The sequence below is a fragment of the Triturus cristatus genome, chromosome 10, assembly GCF_964204655.1.
Source record: "Triturus cristatus chromosome 10, aTriCri1.1, whole genome shotgun sequence".
In the NCBI taxonomy this organism is placed as follows: domain Eukaryota; kingdom Metazoa; phylum Chordata; class Amphibia; order Caudata; family Salamandridae; genus Triturus; species Triturus cristatus.
Genome location: NC_140593.1, coordinates 772938853 through 772960852, shown reverse-complemented (window position 1 = coordinate 772960852; position 22000 = coordinate 772938853). Strand labels below are relative to the sequence as shown.

At 39.8% G+C, this 22000-nt stretch overlaps 1 protein-coding gene across 3 annotated transcripts in view; it reads right to left on the bottom strand.

Annotated features, from left to right (window-relative positions):
• Positions 1-845: 845 nt before the first annotated feature.
• Positions 846-22000, bottom strand: part of GRIN2A (glutamate ionotropic receptor NMDA type subunit 2A) — a 1558104-nt gene continuing 1536949 nt past the window's right edge. For all 3 annotated transcript variants that reach the window (XM_085628306.1, XM_085628307.1, XM_085628308.1), the window contains 2 exons: positions 14620-14858; positions 846-5053 (listed from right to left, as the gene is read on the bottom strand). In XM_085628306.1, the coding sequence (XP_085484432.1) occupies positions 3257-5053; positions 14620-14858 (2036 nt within the window). In that variant the 3' untranslated portion in view covers positions 846-3256. The remainder of the gene's footprint in view (positions 5054-14619; positions 14859-22000) is intronic.

The window sequence follows — 22000 nt, the reverse complement described above, 5'->3', positions numbered from 1 at the left end:
TCCTATTGTACTCATTGAGTGTGTGGCTGTGGTGTGCTCATGGTTTTTTGGACGGTCTTCATTTGACAATGTAACAGTACCAATTCTGTTTCAGTTATTAAGATAACTGTGATCTTTCAGAAGTACCGGAATTGAAGACACAGGGCTTGAATCTTGAGGTAGACAGTAGTCCCTTGACAAGATTGATTTGTTTAGATGGAAAACTTGAGTTCCCCTTTGTCATTCCATTGCTTACAACCTACCACTTTCAAGGATAGGATATAAAGTAAAGCCATCTTTTGTTGTGGTTTTTGGTATGCCAACAGTGGAGAGACAAATGGGAAACTAAGTAGACCACTTAAAGGTTATGTATGGTTATGTGCGTTACCATGTGGTGAATATCAAATCAAATGCGAAGTTGAAATGCTTGGGATAGAGAATAAGTTTTACTCTCATCAAATTATAGATCATGGATTATCAATGTCATACTTTGTGACCTCTCACCATTGTACCAAATATTCCCACAGTAGGGCAGGAAGTGTGGATTATTTTCTTCCTTTAACACACTTGGTATGGACAAGTTAGTGGGAAGAGATTTAATAAAAAAGCTGTTTGGAACCTCGCATTAAAGTGATCTACAGTCAATAGGCCAAGGAAACTCCTACAAGTAGACTAAATTGTCTAATTATATAATCAGGCTCAAAATAATGTGTAAAGATAATGAAGTATCTGATACAATTCTCCTAGTGAGATTTTTGAGTGTCTACAATGGTTGCATCGCAATGAAATGTAGATTTCAGAAATCTCCACATCATTCGTAGCCATTCAATGTTTAAAAGTATATTAATATATCTTTTGTGATTAGTGGGGCTGATGAACAGACGGGCCTGTGCACATATTCACATATGTTGAAGTCTGTAATCAATGCAGAGCTTTGAAAAACAGTCGACATAAATGTCAATTTCATTGTCGACCAAATTGTCTTCAGGTTTATGAATATGACTTTCATTTCTATTGATCTGCTGCTTGAAATTCTACTGGATTACTCTTTGAAATGAGTGGGATATAAAAAGAAAATCAGACACAAACAGGTGTTCATAATTGATGACCCACATATTTTGCTTATATCTCATGTTTCTCAGTTGATATTCAAACCACTGGGTCTTTTCCTTTAGTGTCCTGCACATGGTACAACACAGAGACAGGCGGACAGACAAGCAAACAGATGGGATATCTATTTGTCTATTTAACATTTTGTACATTAATCTGATTTATTTCTTTAACAAGTCTAATAGTTTCATATCAGTTTTTGTACACAGGGTTTATATGTTACATGTGCATTTAGTTTTGTCACATGTCCTTTTCTTAAGTAGCTACATGGTTCGACTATAAATGCAGGCTATCCAGAAAGTGCCACACACAATGCTTTTGTTGTTTACAGAAACGAATTACATAAACTTATAGATGGTGGAAATATACTGTATGGTATCTCAAAAACTGCAAATAAATATTGATTGATATATTATGCCAAATGTACAAATATGACTAGAACAACTTAAATAGAAACAAATTAATAATTTCAAGCATGAAGGACAGATGTGTACAGCGTATGCGCGGATTAACTCGGTTCTCCATCAGTCTTTAAATGTGCAACACCGTTAAAAATGTCCACAACATCTATGAAATAAAAACATATATGATGTTTGCTAAATCACATATCAGTATTTTTCACTGAGCCAACTAGCACAAGGAAGAATGGGACTGTCATTGTAAACAACAACAAAACATAGAAAAATAGACGATATCATAAACGGGTGACAGTGCATATCAGTTTTTTGTAAACCTTTTCCCCTTTATTGTAGGATGTAGTATAAATGGATCTTGTTTTGTAAAATATGTCATCAATGAAGTAGGTGTCAGTGGATTACGTGATAATAAAATCAACCTGTGTTGTTGTATCAATGCTGTGTACTTCTACAACTGGCGGCCTTGACCGCTGACTCAGATTGAGGACAAAGACCCACCAGACATTATTCGTAGCTGTAGGTGTATACTACAGATGCACATATTAGTTAGAAAGCCTTTGATCCGAGATGTTTAATAATCATCTAAAGGTTAACATATACACATGATTTACTTAAAGAAGGACGTCACTAAAATGTGATAGCCTTTAACAATGCATGCAAATACATGATATTGCATTCCTTATTTATTAAAATAAATGTATGGCTATTGGTGTTTGGTTGAAATTTAATAACGGTAATTATATTCACATGAAACAAATCAGATGCCAACACCATGTTGATACAACGAGTGACCTACCAATGGTGGAGACTACTTCTCATCTCTTGGAGTCAATGTTTAAGAAAGTACTATACAGCCCTGAGTTATCATCTGAGAGGGGCTCAAGACAACTAAAACATAGAGTCTCGACATCAAGATTAATTATGAGGTCCACTGTCACACATGTGGAAGAGCAGGATTACCAATATCTAAAATAGATACCAGGATATAAAGCTGTGGAGGGCAAATATATGTGATACAGAAGTGATAGACTAATACGGATGACCAGAAAGTGTAGGTGAAATGGATAAAACAAAGTTACACCAATATATCGTTCCAAAATCATTCCCACTATTTTAGTGTCCATGCGACTTTCAGCTAATTGGTCTGTAACAGCTTGGGCCAAATTTTGTTGAACATGTATCCTTCATAGTCCATAACAGGAACACGCGTGCTTGTGCTAACACATTGGTTTTGTCCTAATTTGTAGGGCCCTGAGTTTACTGCCTGTGATCAAAAACGTTATGAAGATGGTGAAAAATATATTTTGCAAAGTCTGCTTCTTCTCTTGTACACCTCTTGTCACTGTGCAAATGCATTCTTAAGTGTTACTTTTTTTCTGTGTCAAACTACATGCATACAATATTGCTTATTCGGTATTAGAAAATTATTAAACATTTGATGAAAGATTTACATTGAATGAGCTTCAGTAAGAAAGCATATGACAAACAATAAAGTAATAATGGTAGAATAGGGAGACTAGTTGCTGACATTTATGTGGGCAAGTTTAAGAAAGTATAATTTATATAAATGGATGCTATTTTTCTTTTTTTGTTAGTCCCTATAAAGGTAGATGAATAGCAAACCATGTATAAAATAGTTCAGGGCGATGTTAAAAATAATTCATGGTGCCGTTACCAAAGAACATCACTTTTTGCCTCTATAATGTTAGCAACTAGTTTGTCTCCCTATCGGTAAAGCGGTACTGCAATGTTCAAACATCAGACTCAATACTAGGCATTTTCTTAAATACTCGTCTATTGCTGCAGGAATTTGAAACTCTTGGAGCTGTGTACGCACTATTCTTATTGGCAACATAAGGCATAACATGCTCTGAAATGTACATGTCGTTGGAGACCCGTCCATCCCGGGAACAGTAGGACGAGGTGGATTTTATGGATGACCGTAAGTAATCCTCATTTCTCGATTTAGATGGTAAGGACTGTTTGTAAATGTCAGAAGTGCTCCGCCCGTGCACCATCTGCTGGTCCTCCCGGTAAGTATGCAGATAAGGGTTTTCTGAGGATTGATCGGGATATGGGGACTTGCTCCTCTTGCTCTCCTGCAGAGCACGAGTAAAAAGTGAGGCCTTGTTGCTCAAAAGTTTTTCTGATGGAACATTGAACATGTTTGCATAAGGATTGTCATTGATAAACCTTTCTTTATCCTTCAAGCTTATGCTCCGGGAAGGTCTACCCAGGTCAATTTCCCGCGGCTTATCGATGATGTTGTCAAAAGAGTGTTGCCGATTGATCCTCAGCTTGTTCTTCTTTTGAAAATGCACAGCATTGTTCTGCATCCACTCATGTTCATATACCTCATCAGGATGCATTGCATTGGTTGACTCATGCAGCATTTGATCTTCCTCAATATCATACAAATTTCCCATATGCAAGCAAGCATCACACTTGTATGGAGACCTGGCGGAAAAATGGCCAGTGTAACTGGGAAGATTGGAAAGACAGCTCCGGCAATGAGTCGAATTTTGTCTGTATCTGTCATTCATTTCAATAAGAGAAGCATTTTTATCCTTAAGACTATAGTGCTTTGAGTACAATTTGTACTGATTCTCATTATTTGGAAGACTTTCTTCTTTGTGCATTGGAGTCCGAGTGATTTGCAAAACCGGTTCTACCTTTCTATAATTCTCATTGAGATCTTGATACATCTCTGGGTAATCACCATCCTGCTCAATCGCAATGTTTTCAATATACTGGGACTGGTCCAAAGAAAAACTGGGTTCCTTTTCTGTATCAATTGTGTACACAGGTATTTTTTCATGGGTAGAACCCTGCTTACTTTTCAGATACGTGAGTTCAACTTCACTGCAATCTCTTGGGTGCTTGGATCCGACTGAGCGTTTTTTTAGATTATCTTTACCTTTAGGTTGTTTGTTGTTTTCTGGTTCTGCATGACAAGTGGCTCGACTCGAAGCCTCTGAAGCATCAGAGTGAACACCATCCTCTGGAAGATACCTTTGGTTTTTCAGAGGGGGTTTTATGTCTTCTGCCCCATTCTCTTTTAAAGAGCCTTGGTTTTGGCGCAGAGTTTCAACAGACTTCTTCCAAAGCTGCCTGGGCCTGGAGGCCACCTTAGCCTCTGCACTAACAGCAACCTCAACTGTGTTCGGGTTGGATTCATTCAGGGTAAGGGGGTGTTTGCCTTGGAAAACATAGTTATTCAGATTGTCTTTGTGTCTGTTCCCAGCATAGAGAGGCAGTTCACTTATGTTGTCTCCATAAATGCTCTCCTTTGGCTGAAAAGGCCTGTTTTCTGAATATATTAAATTGCCTTTATCCATTACCATGTCCATGAGCAATGAACCCCTCTGGATGAAGTCAGAAGTTCGCTTGGGAGAATTACTCCGCGAAGGATTCAGATTTGACAATGTTGCAATGTTTTTAGCTGACCGTAGTAGCTTTAACATATTTGCCTGGGAGCTTGTAAGATTGAAGTCTGGCGATTTCTTTTTTTCCTCAATGTGCACGCCATGAATGCAGCTATAAATACCCTGAAATTAAAAGAAGAAACATATTACATATTATAATATGCAACTTATATATATTTAATATACTAGCACACAAAAATAATGTAAAAAAATATTCTGAACCTCTCAACACAGAATTAGGGGAGGTGAATGGCCTCAATTTTGGGTGGCTGCCCAAATATTGATCAACCGTTCTGTAGACTAATTCTCAGTTGGACCACTAAAAATCATGTCCTCTGCAAAAGTAAATTACCCCCCTATCCTTATAAGCTCTCTACAGCCCGGTGATCGGTAGCTTGTGGGTCATACAAATCCAGTAAAGTCTAGCACCATGCTGGAGGAGTCATGTGGGGCACTTCCAGTGGTCTTGAGGATGTCAAGGCCAGGATAAAAATATAAAGACATGGCCCGAAAATCATAAAACAGTCTCAGATGATAGTATGAACATTTCTGCCACTGCAATAAGTGGTCCGCATACATGTTTGCAGCTTCATTGTCACAAGTGCAGACATGTCTCTGCGGGATTAAATACTATGGGCCTGATAATGACAGTGGCAGTCGGACAGCCAACAGGCCGTCAGTGGCATTCCGACCATTCATTCCCATTCATTCCAATGGGCCTAGAGGCCCATAGGAATGAATAGGATTGCATTCACAATTTGCAAGTACCAAATAGGTACTCGCAAATTGCGCATGCAATTTCAAGGGTGCAAGGGTGCCAAAAAACACCCTGTTGCACCCCTGAAATATGCATGTATGCACATGTGGCGCATAAACATGTCCTAAGGGCATGTATGTATGCCACATGGCACCCAGAACATTTTTCAAAAGTGCATTTTTCTAGGAATTCGCAAATTACCACCAACTTGAAGTTGGTGGTAATTTGTGATTCCGTAAAGCTAGGTCGCAATTTCTTTTTGCTTCCTGCATTGCATTCAAGAAATTGCAAATTGCGATTCCTTAAATGCAGTTGCAAAATAGGTAAACGCAAAAATTGTGATTTCCTATTTTGCGAATGCCTTTTGAGATGATTCATCCCAAAAGGTTTTTCCCAGTTCGCAAACGGGAAAATGCTTGCTACATCTGGCCCATTGTTCCTATCGGAAAACGTGGCAAAACGTTGCTTTACACTATTTGAATGTAAAAATTTCTTGATAAGTGCCCATCTTATAGCCTGTTGTACCATGTAAATAAAACATGACGATAATTGGCACATTCAACAGTATTAAGTACCATAATTTCTATTAACCCTCACCGTTCTGTCTTGCATATCATCCCTATTTGTTTAATTTGTGTATGTAAATTGCATGTTTCCTGTTATTCATTTGTTAACCTGACCACTGCTGTGTTTATCTCCTGCATACCTTGTCGCCTACACCTTTGTCCATCTGTGGATATAATTATATTTTTCAGGTAAGTATTTATATTTGAAGTCTGAAAACATTTGTATTTTTCCAGTTATGCCTCTTTATCAGATAAACTGACCATACTACTGCCTACCACAATAAAAACGCTGCATTGCCTCACTGCAGGAATTTATATCCTGCAATGCGTCTCCATTTACTCAGTGATTCGCAAACAGGCTTCTAAACACGTCTTTTTCCCTAGTCAGGTACAGGGTTATTTTCCTCTGATTGCTTTAGCTCCACTTGGAATAAAAGAACGAAGAAGGAATGAGCAATTAGCTGATTAAAGCTCAATGCATTCCAAAATATCGATTTGGCATTTAGTGAAGTCAATACTTTAACTATTTTTCGCAGTTATGTGTCTGAAGGAGAAGTTATTCAGTAATTGATGAAAGGAGTAATCTTTAGAAAAGAAATATATTCCCCAACATTATAGGTGCAGAAATGTTATCACTTATGTTCTTAACCCCTTCAGCGCTCATGACGGAACCACTCCGTCATGAGCCACGGGTGCCGTGTGCTCATGACGGAGTGGTTCCGTCATGCTGCGGCCGTTGGCCGCCGCTCCTCCCACGCTGCGCTGATTCCCCGCCTGTGCGGGCGATTAGCGCAGTGGGCGGAGTCATGACGGAACCACTCCGTCATGAGCACAGCTCAACCGTGGCTCATGACGGAGTGGCTCCGTCATGAGCACAGCGCCACCGTGCTGCCCCCAAACCCCCCCCCCCCCCAGCGCTGCGGCGGAATTCCCGCCGCAGCGCAGGGGTTAAATTCCATGATATGAATCTATTTGAAAACATTTGTTTAGAGTGTTTTCTTGGGAGCTGCGATCGGTTGTGCAAAGTTTTAATTATGCATGCACAGTGAAGGAAAATGTAGGGTTTCCAGCTAGCTTAAAGATAGGTCAAGTTTCCTGATTTCCCACTATCATTTAATTAGCAGTTAAAAAGTGACCTATCAATTATCCCCGGCTCCTAATGGCTACTGTGCGAGGCGCAGCCTGCATCCACCATTTCCTTCTTGATGATGTCAAGACAAGGTACCCCCTGAAGAAGGAATTGCTTTTTGGGGAGGCGGAGCAACAAGTCAGATTTCAAAATTCTATAATATAGAATTTCCAAGACGGGGCAGTGAAGGATACTGTCTCAAGTCTGTCCCTGAATGAGATACCTAGAGAAATCTGTAGCTCCTTATGTGGAGTTTGAATCCTTTTCCTACCGATGGAATGCTGCTTGCACTTTTGAAGAGGTGTGAGCGCCATACACAAAACCGCCTGCCAGTGTGAATTCAAAATTACCTTTCTGCACCACAGATGTGAGGCTGGAGAGGAGCTAAGACACACATATGTCTGAGCCACTATTAAAGCCACATGGAATTTTCCTTTCGGCAATTCTCCAAGATGAAGAAGTTTACAATGGTCTTCAAATCATTCTTCTGACATCCAAACACCATTATCAATTCCTTCAAGTCAACTCTGGTCATACAAGTTATTTAGATGCATCATAGATTTTCTCTTGTTACTGAGTAGGCTCATACATGAGTACTAGTCAATAGGAGAACTCAGTATAATCACTCCATAATATGCTGAAATCATTTTTAAAAATCCATCATCAAAGACAGTAAGATCTGTTGCTATTTTGTGCTTGGTAGGTTTGCATCAATACTGGGCTTTAACTGTTAATTTCACTGCTGCATTTTAGGGATTGTTCATGTACATTAGCTGCAACCTCTTAGTTTATAATTTCTGTGCTAAAACGTTTGTGCCAGATGCATGAAGGAAATTCTAATGTGCAGATCTTCCAATCTGTTCTTAATTAGCCGTTCATGGGATATTAGGGAAATGGAAACTTAGCTTCATAGCATTTAGTAAGAAGGAGCTTGGACCATAGCACTTAGACAGTGAACTTTATGTGAATGAGGCTACACATAGCTTAAAGGTTAAACCCAACTGCTGCACCTATAGACCATATTTTCTGGGGGAAAGATTAACCTCATCTCTCTAAGGTACTTCTGGCTCCTCCAGCGATTGGTAGTTGGACAAGCTATATTTCAAAACCCTAAGAGAGAGCATGGGGAAGCAAGGCACAACAAAACACAATTGAGAACACAAAAATGTAATGATGGTGGGAGGAATATGACACTTTACTCCGCACACGTTTACAACGAGTGCCATTACCCCACATTTTTTACTCCGCAACAACTTTTACAACGCAGGGCTTTACACCGCAGGTCATTACAACGCATTGTCCGTTACAATGCAATTTACTATGCTAACCACACTGGGGCGCTGAATTGGGAATGAGTTGTAAAGGCTTGCGGTGTAAAGCCCTGCGTTGTAAAAGTTGCTGGGGAATGAGAAATGTGGGGTAATGACATGTGTTGTAACACAGTCGGTGTAAAGGATGTTTACCTGGTGGGAGCGATATAAAAATATATTACTCTTGATTAAAATAACAAAAATATTACAAGCCAGATAAAATGTCAGCTACATGGTAATGGAACACATAGATTACAATTTTGGGACTAATTTAGATCTTGGGTGATGGGTTACTCCATCCCAACAATAACAGGTGTACCATCTGCAGAGATATAATCCCGTAGGATATAATGGGATTTATATTTCGGTGGATGGGAAATAAGTCACTGTTGTGATGGAGTAACCCGTACTCCAAGACCTAAATCAGGCCCTTACTCAGGGTGGTTAAGTTTAATGGACATTAGACAAATTTATGGTAGATGATTAAAGAAATAAACGTTTCCTGAAGGAGTTCTTGCTGCCTCTGTGGGAGAATTTGTCCAAGATGCTGAAGGAAGATATGTCATATCTAAGGGCCTTATTAAGAGTTTGGGGGCCCTCCTGTAGGACTGGCACAGCTGCGCCCACAGGAAGACCACCAAGCTAGTGGTGCACCTGCCCAGTGGATTCCAACTTGAATCTAGGGCAGGTGGGCGGTGCTACAGCGCTCTCACTGTGGCGGTTGTGTTAGGCTCAGGGGAGAGCCTTAACAGCAGACCGCCCCTGTGGCAGTGCCTACAGCACGCTCCTGCACAGTCTGCCATGCACCATGTTGAGCATGCCACACCATATAGGAACGGGGGTGCAATGCCAGGGGGGGCACAACATGAGGCATCAGGGGGACATGGTAGGGCCCACTTACTTGCATGTCTGCCACCCTTTTCATGGCAGGCTCACCGCCATGAAATGGGCGGTGGATTTGCAAGTCAGAAGATGCTTGGCGGTGCCACATCAGCACCACCAGCATATTCCTGCCCCACCTTGAAATACAGTGGGTGGACCCACAATGGTGATGGTGGTCAGACCGCCATCACGAGTACAGTGATCCAAAGACCACCGTACTCAGAATAAACCCCTAAGTGTTCCACTTGGATTGCAGGAGTTGCTTCATCAAAGTGGGTGCATGTGCTACAGAAAGAGGCAGCTTGTGTAGAAAAAAATCTCTGCTTGAAAATTCACTGTTTCTTGTTAAATCAAGCAATATTTTCCCCACCAAAACTGATAGAGTCCCAAACCTCTATAGATGTGAATTTTGACAGTTCCCATATATAGGATCACCCTAACCTGCGGAGGGAACCTTCCAGCATAATAGGAAATCAAGTGCACCAGTCCATTGCAGTACAGTCACTATTAGTTACCTAATTAAACACAACATGTCAGATTTAACACTGAACCTTGGCCAATCTAATGGGGAAAAGGGGAGAGTCGCATTTCGCATTTCCACCACCTTGGTAAAAGGTTTCATCGAATATGTTGACTAGGTATGTGCCACTTTTTGGCACTCTCTCTATTAAGACCTGCATCTAAGTCAAGCCATAAGTGTCTTAATTGGACCAGTAGCAACTCTAGGCTCTAGATGCTGGTGCTGGTTCAGATGAAAATAGTAACATAGACTATACTTGTTTTCTATACTTGTTTTCTGAAAAACAATTCTTTTGTACAGGGGTTTGTGAGGGATAAAATTGAAGGTGTGATATCCTTAGAACAGTTCACTGAGTCATGACAGCTAAGGGATTTAAATAAATCAGAATGCAACATGAATAAGAAACAATGTCCATGTATACAGTTATCAAAAAACAATATCATTAGATATATTTAAAAAATAGTAAAAAAAGTATTAAAGTCTGGGAATAATAGACAGGGCCGGACTGGGAACGGAAACCGGCCCTGGCAAACTGCTCAGCCGGTCCCCCTGGGGAGGCTGAGGGAGTGCGGCCAAGCTGTTTGCAAGGGCCAGTTTCGGCAGATTTCTTACCCTGGCCGATAATGCAGGCCCCCGGTAACAAAAACGCCCCACGAGGGGCCCAAAACCGGCCTCCACCCTTGCGGCCCACCTGGGAAACACCAGGTGCCCGCTATGGCCAGTCCAGCCCTGATAATAGATGTACTATACCCACTTCAGTCTCTGCAACAATAAGGCAAGTGTTGGACTTTGGGAGTGGTTAAATTGACTATTTCCACACTAGTCTGTACAACAGTAGGGAACGTGTTGGACTCTGGAGGGGTAAAATCTACTATTCACACTCCAGAGTGTACAACAAAGGGGAAAGAGTTAGACTTCTGAGGGACTACATGTACAGTGCATCAGTAAAGAAAGTCTTGATCTTCAGGGGGGTTAAACACTATTCCTGTACAACAGTAGACAAAGCATTGAATTCCGAAGGGGTGACATTTATTATTCCCACTCCAGTCTGTGCAACAGAAGGGAAAGCGTTGGACTCCAGAGGGGTAGCATTTACTATTCCACCTCCCGTCTGTGCAGCAGTACAAAACACTGGATTTCGGAGGGGTAACATTTCATATTAGCACTTCAGTCTGTGCAACAGTAGGGAAAGTGCTGCACTCCGGAGGGGTTAAATTTACTCTAACCACTCCAGTCTGTATAACAGTAGGGAAAGCTTTGGACTCCAGAGGGCCAACATTTACTATTCTCACTCCAATCTTTGCAACAGTAGTGAAAGTTTCGGACTTCGGAGGGGTGACAATTACTATTTCCACGTCAATCTGTGTTACAGTAGGCAAACCACTTAACTTAAAAAAATGACATATGAAACTTAACCCTATTAATTTATAACAAATATAAAACTCTTAATATGAACTTTATTTATTAACCCCCAAAAAATATAAACATAATTAGTAAACAAATAATTAATTATAAATGAAAGAAAAATCGTCATTTATTTATTACCAAATTAACTTACCACACTATACCCCCACACTTAATATATGACTAAAATAAATAAATGTAACACACTTAACATAATGAATAATCAATTACATATTATTTGATGATGTAATAATGAAATATTAATGAATTATTATTTACCTTCCCACCCTAAACCCCTTTAAACCCCGCAGCCAGCACTTCATTTATAACTTAAAAATACAATTATTACAAAATCGACATTATTAATACGACATTATTAATACTCTATTAAATAAGTAATAATAAATTGTTATTTAATTGTTCATTGTTATTACTTAATTACCTTTCCACCATATACCCCTACAAACCCAGCAACCCACTCCTAATATATAACGTAAAAAATATAAATATTACACAATTTGTGTATTTATAATTCAATTAAATAATTAATATTAAATACAACAATTAATTAATTATTAATAATTATCTTATCACCCTAGACCCCTACAAACCTAGCAAGCTGCTATGAGAATATATAATGACCATTAGCAAATAAATGAAAAACTTCTAAATAACTTGAAATTACAAACTATATTTAAAAATGAAAATGTTATTATCATTATACAACCAATAATAACAAATAATATGAATATATGAGCTAACACATATAAAGATAATTAGAAAACAATAATTTTACAGCGATATTATTGAATAATATTTTACTTTACCTGAAAAATCTATATTCTTGAGACTGATATTTTTGCATTACAATATGTTTGTATCATAATGTATGTTTTTCGATATTCCTGCACCTCGATATTTCTGATCCAATATTTTGTCCAAATACCATTTTAAACAACATTCTATGCAGGAAAACATATGAAGTATTTCTCTATGCTGGTTTACAATAACGTTTTAGAGGAAAAGGTCACTAGCTAATTTGTATTCCTTATAACTCTGGAAATGTAATTTTAACATTTACAAGGATTTGTTTTTAAGTTTATTCATTTATTATGTAAATCATTTGAGGCATCAAGGCATTGAGAAGCCAGGTTGCTGCAAGTCACGAAAATAGATTAAAAATAAGTGACTTTGGAGTTCTTTCCCGAAAGAGATAGAGTTTATGCAGCCTAAAGAGTATACCATAATCTGAGGCGGAAATGGTAAAATGTATAGTGATTTTTTGCTGTCTGCTGTCCTTACCTGTTGCCAAGCCAGTGAGAAAGAGTGTAGGAACACTGGAACCGCTATGGCAGAATTGGCGCTGAGTGAGATACTTTAATGCTGTAACAAGCTGTTTTGAACTCCCTGCAGTCCTACAATAAATAAACGGAAAGTATGCTCTCTGTGTGAGACGTCGCCATTTTGAGAGCATCTCATTTGGAATATGTTCGGCCTGCTCGGGCCGGGATGGTTTCCCGTCGCTTATTCGGCAGGGCCAGCGCTAGTGAAATGTGGCGCATTTTTGAGCTGTGAGTCCGGTTGTTATGAACACGAACATACGGGGTATCAAGCGTGTTTGTTTGCAGGTTGCCCACTGGAGAAAAGATACATTTGGAACTGGCAGTGCAGCACCTACTGATGTTGTTAAATGAACTCTAAAGACCAGAATGCTGTGTTCACACACGCCCACTGGGGCGGGACATATAAACTCATCGGAAGTGCGGAGTGATTTGTTGCTGCCTGCTGTCCTTACCTGTTGCCAAGCCAGTGAGAGAGAGTGTAAGTGCACTCGAAACGCGTATCGCAGAATTGGCGCTGAGTGAGATACTGAATTGGCGCTGAGTGAGATACTTTAATGCTTGAACAAGCTGTTTTGAACTCCCTGCAGTCCTACAATGAATACATTGAAAGTATGGTCGCTGTGTTAGATGTCATCATTTTGAGAGCATCTCATTTGGAATATGTTCGGCCTGCTCACGTCGCTTATTCGACAGGTCCAGCGCTAGTGAAATTTGGCGCGGTTTTGAGCTGTGAGTCCGGTTGTTATGGACACGAACATGCGGGGTATCAAGCGTGTTTGTTTGCAGGTTGCCCACTGGGGAAAAGATTAATTTGGAACTGCCATTGCAGCACCTACTGAGGTTGTTAAATGCACTCTAAAGACCAGAATACTGTGTTGGCACACGCCCACTGGGGCGGGACATATATAAGCTCATCGGAAGTGCGGAGTGATTTGTTGCTGCCAGCTGTCCTTGCCTGTTGCCATGCCAGTGAGAGAGAGTGTAAGAACACTCGAAACGCGTATGGCAGAATTGGCGCTGAGTGAGATACTTTAATGCTGGAACAAGCTGTTTGAAACTCCCTGCAGTCCTACAATAAATAAACGGAAAGTAGGCTCGCTGTGTGAGACGTCATCATTTTGAGACCATCTCATTTGGAACATATATACACACACACACACACCTGTTAATGTTTTTGAATCAGATGTCAATACTACTCAAAGATGAAAAAGGTTTGCACAGACCTTGGTGAAAGATGAAAACAAAAAACTTTGCAATTCATCAGAATTCTAGTCTAAATGACCTAAAATACGATTATTAGTTGTATAACATCGCAAATACTAAAACCCTCGTTGCAAGAGATATGGCAACAGAAGGAGGTAAAAGCACCCAGGGAATGGTTTTATCTCCCCATTTTTAGTTGCACAATTTGAAAATAGCGCTAAGATAGTAATACCACACATTTACCTCGTTCCAAGCCACAAACTTCAAAACATTTTGGATTTCCCTTGCACAAAGTCATCAGTTTTAACCTAGAAAAATGTGTGTGAAGATAAACCGCTGGACCTATTTTGAACGTGGTACACAAGAAATAATCATTTTTTGGGCGTAGACATCTAACCGGAGTTCTGCGGAAGCAGTGCTGTTACACAGCTTAGGTGCTGTAACTAGTAAGATAGGCTCTTCCATTTTGAAGTCCTCCAAAAATGAGAAATAATAAACCTTTGTTTCCCCACCATGGACTTGTAGATAACTTCAATAAGTAAAAAGGCTCTACCAGCACGTATGCGCATACTAACCCTGCTGATAGAGAACAGCAATCCAGGTGTTCCTGTACAGACTCCAGTAAAACAGAATCGTAATTTCCAGTAAAACAAATGTTCCCAGATGAAGGTGATCAAACTGAGAGCCATGGCTGCAGCCAGCATGTAGAAGACCCCGGCCATGTTATCGATGTCTAGTTGGCTGCTCATGACTTCATTCTTCTCAGTGTGGCAGATGCCAGTCAGCCACTGGGTTTCCAGTTCTTCCATCTCACCTGGGAAAGAAGATTTGAACAATTAGAATGGATGCGTGCAATCCTCATTGTGCTAAATAAAGATATCGCTGAGGCAAATTAGTAATTCAGACTGATTTTTAATTCTTGGATGAAGACAGCTTTAGCTCTTTGGTGGAAAGACCTATTATTTTCATTGCATAACATAGGCTTAGAGTAAATGGTAAATGTGTGTGCTAAAACCCTATGGAATTGGACGTTTTGTGTGGTTTTACGACTGGAAAAATCTAATCCTCCTTGGTAATCTACATTCCACTAGGATTTATTGTAATTGCAATATACTGATGTTGGTTTACCACACAGTAAACTTGTAGCATTGTGTAACTGTGTATGAGAGGGGCAACCACAGTGGCAACCACTTGGATTAGTCAGCAACTTTCCTTGACCCCAGAAGTGCACCTCTGGGGAAACATAAGGAGAGGAGTCTGGCATTGTCCAAATAAATCCATGCTGGTTGATGTCTTATCCCTGTGGGACAGGACAAGGGCTGCAATAAGTGGGCACATTTTGAATCACGCCTCCTGGAGCAAAGTGTGGGAACTCTATACGTCTAGAGAAAATATTGTCTCCTTTAACAAGCCTTCAGAGCAATTGTTGATATTACTAGAGTTCAACTTTAAATTCAAAATAAAATAAAAATAAAGAAAATACTAGAAATGTGTCAAGTCTAGCAGTCTAAATCAGTCTCCATGATGATTGGAGTCCATATTGTCATACCAGTTCTTAAAGTTGTTTGTATAATATTATGATAGCCTAATGCAAAGGCACTTGCTAAAGGGGCTATTTGCGCAGCATTTTAAGTAGGTAATCCCAACAGAGACAATTTCCACCAGTCCAGTCTGCCTTTCCATCTCTTATGATTCAACTCAGAGAAGCTGTTTTACATTATAAACATTGTCAGGAAAGCAGGCCCCTCAAGTTGACCTTAAATTAAATTATTCTATATTTTATATAACAGTAGATGAAATATGAACTGCTAACGAACAGAACTTATGACAAATGCATGAGCCTCCTTTATTATATTTTCTCCATTCTTCTCAGAATCAAAACTGCAGGCCTATTTCTAGAATCCAAATCTGTAAGAATAAATGTTGATGTGCTTCAACTCATTATTGCACAATGGCATTATCATAAAGCACTGAAAATGAAATGCAATTACAGTATAGACAACAATATTACTATTTACTGCTTTTGTTTATGTTTTTATTCATTTTTTAATTTGGTTGTACTGAATCAACTGAGGCTGTCAGTTGTGTTTCCCATGCACCCTCAACAGTAGAAATGTACAGGATGAGTGCTCTATGCAGCTGGCAAATCATCTTCAAATCAGATATATTATGCTTCATTAAAAATCCCACGTAATTCAGGAGGAAATATTGCAAACTCTAAACATCAATACCCCCGGTGTTTTAGTTACAAGTGCAGTACTTACCACAAAACTCAGAATATTTGGACAGAAACTTGCATTGGCTCCTCAGCAATAAGTAGTCCCTAGTCAGAGATGTGCAAAGTCATTGAACAGGGGTTAGATTACGTAGACTGGACCGGGCAATCAAAAATTGTCTAGATAGAATAGACCCCAGTGATGCAATTGGGTACCACCATTTGCACCTCCTGAACTTTCCAAATCGGAACGAGATGTCCGTTTTATGCCGCTACTATTTGCAATTCGTAATGGGTTACAAAACCCCTTTTGTGATTCCGAAACATTTTTCTGACTCCTAAAAGTATTTAGGAGATAGTAAAACAGTATTTTGTGGTAGCAAACAATGTGATTTTGTGAATCACTTGCTTTGTCACCATAAAATCCTTTTGTACGTTTGTCTCTATACTCCTTGCATAAAAGGAGAATAAGGGGGGCGAGGCTTAGCGCCCAACGAGCATGGCGGTGTTTCTGTGAGGTTCCGAGGACTGGGCGGATACAACGCGCCGTATCTACAGCCAGCGCAGATATTGCCAGCGTATTGTCGCTGTGAACTATCTGCCCCTGTTTCAAGACCCCAGGCGCCTTTGTTGTTCACAGAAAGGAGGCTTTTTTGGACTGTTTTCGCCATTTGGCAGCGTCGCTCGTTTCGCGGCCGCCTTTTTGGGTGCAGAGGCGCGCTAGCAATGTCTCTTCATTCCTCACAAGCGGTCCTAATGTTTGCAGCGCTATGCCTATAATTTGGCTGTTTACTACCTGCTGGATCTCAATGCCCCTTTTTTCATAGAGACTCTGAAGGTTATACAGTGAGGAAGTTGTTGTTTCTACTGTTGATAGCTGCCTTCGTACTACAGCCGCCATTTTGCTCTTGTCTGTCTGGGAAATGGCTGTCCTTCCCTCCAACACGCTGAAAAGCCGCATTCCCTCACTCTGAGTCCAAATGAGTTACCTCTGAGATATTTTTACGCTGTGGTACCTGTAGCATGGTCCCCCTGGCGTCCTGTGCTTAATTTCTTCAGCTCTCTGAGACATTGAAATCGTCAATGCCACCTTGTGGTGCCCAATGATACTCACCTCAGGTTCTCAGTATAAGCCACTCCTCCTGCGCAGGATATCTAATTGCTCCTTTGCTAGCAGGCATCAATAGTTGTATTTTTCTATGTGGTGAACTACCATATATATATATATATATATATTTTTTTTTCTTTTACGTTTGGGCGCTTATGCAGCGCTGGGACGGATTGGATCTTCTTACAGCTCGCAAACCTTTTTGCCTCACGGCTCTTTCTTTGAACTCTACGTTTACTGTCTGGTTGCTTGCCTATACACTATTGTCACCTTTTTGATGGGTAGGGCAAAGGGTTCTATCTACACCTCTACTAAACCAAAGCGCACTTTCCTCAAATATTCAAAGCTCTTCTCTGAACTCTCTAAACTGGAGGAATCCGGTTTATTGCCATCTGAAATTCAGAGTGCAGCGATGGATCCCGCAGTTTCAGGAAAGACTAATGTTAAACGTTTGAAGAAAGAACCTCCCTCGCCTTCCAAGTCTTCTTCACCAGTCTCGATGGAGCTACTTCTACAAGAGATAAGGGCCCTTAGACCCTTCGTTGAAGAGACAAATTCTAAATTACAGGTGTTGTCCGATAAGTGGTCCCAATTAGATTTGCGACTTAACACTGTGGAGCAAACTGTGTCATCTTTTGCCGATGTCTCCAAGAATATTCCATCTCTGCAGTCACAAATTATCGTGCTCCATAGGCAAACTGAGGATCTTGAAAATCGCAATAGAAGGAATAATCTACGCTTATACGGCCTGGTGGAGGGCACGGAAGGTTCAGACCCCATTGGCTTCTTCAAAACTTTCCTTCCTAAGATACTTCACTTGCCAGATACCCCTGAGTTGAACATTCAACGCGCTCACAGGTTGGGGCGAATTTCCACCAATAGCACTTCACCGCAACGCCCAAGAGGAGTCATTCTTTACTTTTTGGAATATACGGATTTACTAAAAGTTCTTTCAGCTGCTAAATCCATCCAAAAAATGTCCTGGTCTGGTTCAACTTTGTTTTTTGCGCAGGACTATTCAAGGGCTACAGCTGCCAGACCTAAGGCCTTTCTTAACATGAGATCTGATCTATGCTCAATGGGAGCTAGATACTGTCTATACCACCCATGTCTATTCAAAGTTACTTACAATAACAATACAACTTCATATGAAGATCCATTGTGTCATCCGAGTTTAATCAATTCCCACAAGATTGATCATATGGATTCATCGCAGCCGGCTTCTTCACATTTCACATGGTTTTCTTTTGAACTCTTTGTTAATGGTTACACAATTAAGCATTGGGCATATGTGCCTAAGCTCTAGTTAGTCAGTTTGTAAACGTCTGTTCACTGTTCTACATTTAGGCATGTGTTAACCTTATACTTTTTTATCTTTACAGCTATGCTCTTGTCTTGGCGTGTCCTCCGTCTGGTCCAGTTTCGGCCTCCTTCTGACGTTTCGTCTGCTCCATGCGGCTCTACCTACCCCTGCATCCATGTTTCCTTTATGTAGGTATGTGTTCTGTTTTGTCTTTTGTCTTATGTTCTGTTTTGTTTACTTGTGTTCATGAATTTCCAGGTGTCTTTATTCATATACCTCCTCTGCTACTTTTTTGGGCTCTATATCTCTTTTCTTTTACACACCTCAGTGCTTTCTTACCTTTATTTCTTAAATTGCTTCATAATGCTTCTCCTCTTCTTTTCTGGGTATTAAAAGTATTGCTTCTGTCTCTTTTCTTTCTTGCCTCTTTTCTTCACTCTTCTTTTCCAGGTATTCATATTTTTGATTCTCTTTTTCTCAATTCTTTTCCTTCTTCTTTTTCTGCTATCACATTTTTGCTTTTCCTCTTCTTTCAATCCTTGTTATACTGGCACTTTTTGGCATTTTATTCTTTTTTAACTCACTTAAGATCTATTGTTAGCTATTCTCATTTGAAATTTCTCTTTTTTATTAGCTTTGATTGTACTGCTTTCTTTTTCTTTACTCTGTCGGTTTTTGTATTTATATTCTTTCAATTCATAGACTTGGACTATTGTTTCATGCTACTGTTCTTTTTTCTACTTCTTAATAATCTATGGCACTTAAATTAATCACATGGAATATTAGGGGTCTTAATTCTCCTATAAAGAGACAAAGAGTTTTGACCCACCTGGCTAAATTGAATGCTGATATTGTTTTTCTTCAAGAAACGCACCTTACTGATATTGAGTCATTGAAATTGAAAAGGGGCTGGGTGGGTGAAGATTTTTCTCCTGGGGATGGTAAACGAAACGGTGTTGCGATATTGTGTCGCAAATCCCTATTACGATGTTATTACAGGAATCTAATGATAAGGGGAGATGGCTTCTGGTTAAATTACTACTAAAAGATGTTCCGATTTCTCTTCTCAATGTTTATGCTCCCACCATTGGAGACGTTTCCTTCTGGTCTATTTTAGCTAAGCAAATCTCTACCTGTATTGATGATAACTTTATATTGGCAGGAGATTGCAATCCCTGCCAATCTCCCTTTATAGACAGGAATTCTAAGGTACACTTTATTCCCAACAAAACACACAGGTCATTTACTCACACTATCACCCAACATAAATTGTTAGATGCCTGGTGTCTTTGTAATCCCACCACCAGAGAATATTCTTTTTATTCCCCGGCCCATCATACTCAATCAAGAATTGACTATATCTTTGTTTCCCACAATATTTCACAATCTCTTACATACGCAGATATTGGCCCAATTCTTTTATTGGACCATGCGCCCGTGTCAATAGGCTTCGATGTATTGCCTAGAAAGGACGCTCCCAGAAGATGGCGCTTTAACAATGCTCTTCTTTTAGATCCACAATTTTCTACATCCTTTATTTCCTTCCTCACTGACTACTTCGAGAGGATCCTTTGTCTCTTTCCACCATTTGGGATGCTTTCAAAGCTTCTGCGAGGGATTTTATCATCCATTATGTAGCAAATAAACGTAAATTAGCACGTAAAACTCTTACAGATCTTCTCCAACATATTAACAAACTGGAAGATTTGTATTATAACTCCAAATCGGAGGAATGCTTAAATTCCCTTATTAAGGCTAAGATGCAATTTAACAAAAAATCCACAGATGATGCTTCACTTTATTTACTGAAATCTAGTGCGAAATTCTATGGGGGTAAAAATAAAGCAGGGAAATTATTAGCCAATTACTTAAAGACTCGCCACAACAAATTAGATATTGAATCTGTCTTCAACGAACATGCGGTCTTAAAATTCAAAGACGCTGAGATTTTGAATGAGTTTTCTCTTTTCTATAAATCTTTATATTCTTTGGAGATTCAACCTACGGATCATTCTCTATCGCACTTTTTCTCAACCATCCAAAGACCCCTGCAGGATTTTCCGGTTCTTTCTCACCTAGAGTCTGAGCTTACTCAGAATGAATTGTTGGAGGCGCTTCGAAAACTTAAAAAGGATAAGGCAACGGGTCCAGACGGCTTTACAGTCAAATTTTTTGTTCACTTCTCTAAATTCCTGATACCCAAATTACATTCGCTTCTTACTTTTTTTCACTCCTCCGCAAGTTCTTCTGGTTCTTTTTCAGAGGCCCATATTTGTCTCATTCCTAAAGAAGGCAAAGACCCCAAATATTGCAAAAATTATAGACCTATTTCATTAGTCAATATTGACTACACAATCTTTTCTAAAGCCTTAGCCATACGTTTGGATTCTTATCTACCAAACCTGTTAGGAAAGGAACAATCCGGCTTTGTAAAGGGGCGTGTCATCACAGACCACACACAACTCTTTTTTGACGTTTTATCCAAGTCTTCACATATGAATGACTCGTTGGCAGCAATTGCGCTAGATGCCGAAAAAGCTTTCGACAGGGTCGAATGGAAGTATCTTTTCTGCGCTCTTAAATGGTTTGGCTTCGGACCCAATTTTACAACTTTAATATCCCTGCTTTATTCTAATCCACGTGCTGCGGTCTGCGCTAACGGCCTAATCTCCCCTTTCTTTAATTTGAAGAGGGGGGTGCGTCAAGGTTGTCCCCTTTCCCCGTTTTTATTCAACCTAGCTCTAGAACCATTTTTGTCTAAATTGCGTCAGAATCCCGCTATTTACGGCTTTCAAACATTAAATGTTCATATCAAGCTTGCAGCCTATGCGGATGGCATTTTGTTATTCGTTTCTAGACCAGAGGATTCCATCCCAGCTTTTTTAGCAGAAGTGAAATATTACTCCCTCATTTCTGGATATAAATTAAATAATGATAAATGTGAAATGTTACCGTTAACTGCGCATACGTTTAGCTCGGATTTTCAAGCCTCTCAGTTTAAATGGAGCCCTAACCACATTAGGTACTTAGGTCTGTTTTTCACACCCTCGATTTCCGGAACTGTAGATTTATGCATGAACAAATGCATTCAGAAAATTTCTGACTTGACTACCAAATGGCATCCTCTCTACTTGTCTTGGTGGGGTCGTTTAGACACCATCAAGATGATATCGCCCATTGTTCTCTATACTATCTCCAATATCCCGACTCCACTTGCAGCAAAATTCTTTAAGAAAATCAATTCCATCTTATCCGCTTTCTTATGGGGTAAGAAGATACCTCGAATGTCCTTGCAAAAGTTAATTTGCCCTAAGTCCGAGGGCAGAGTTA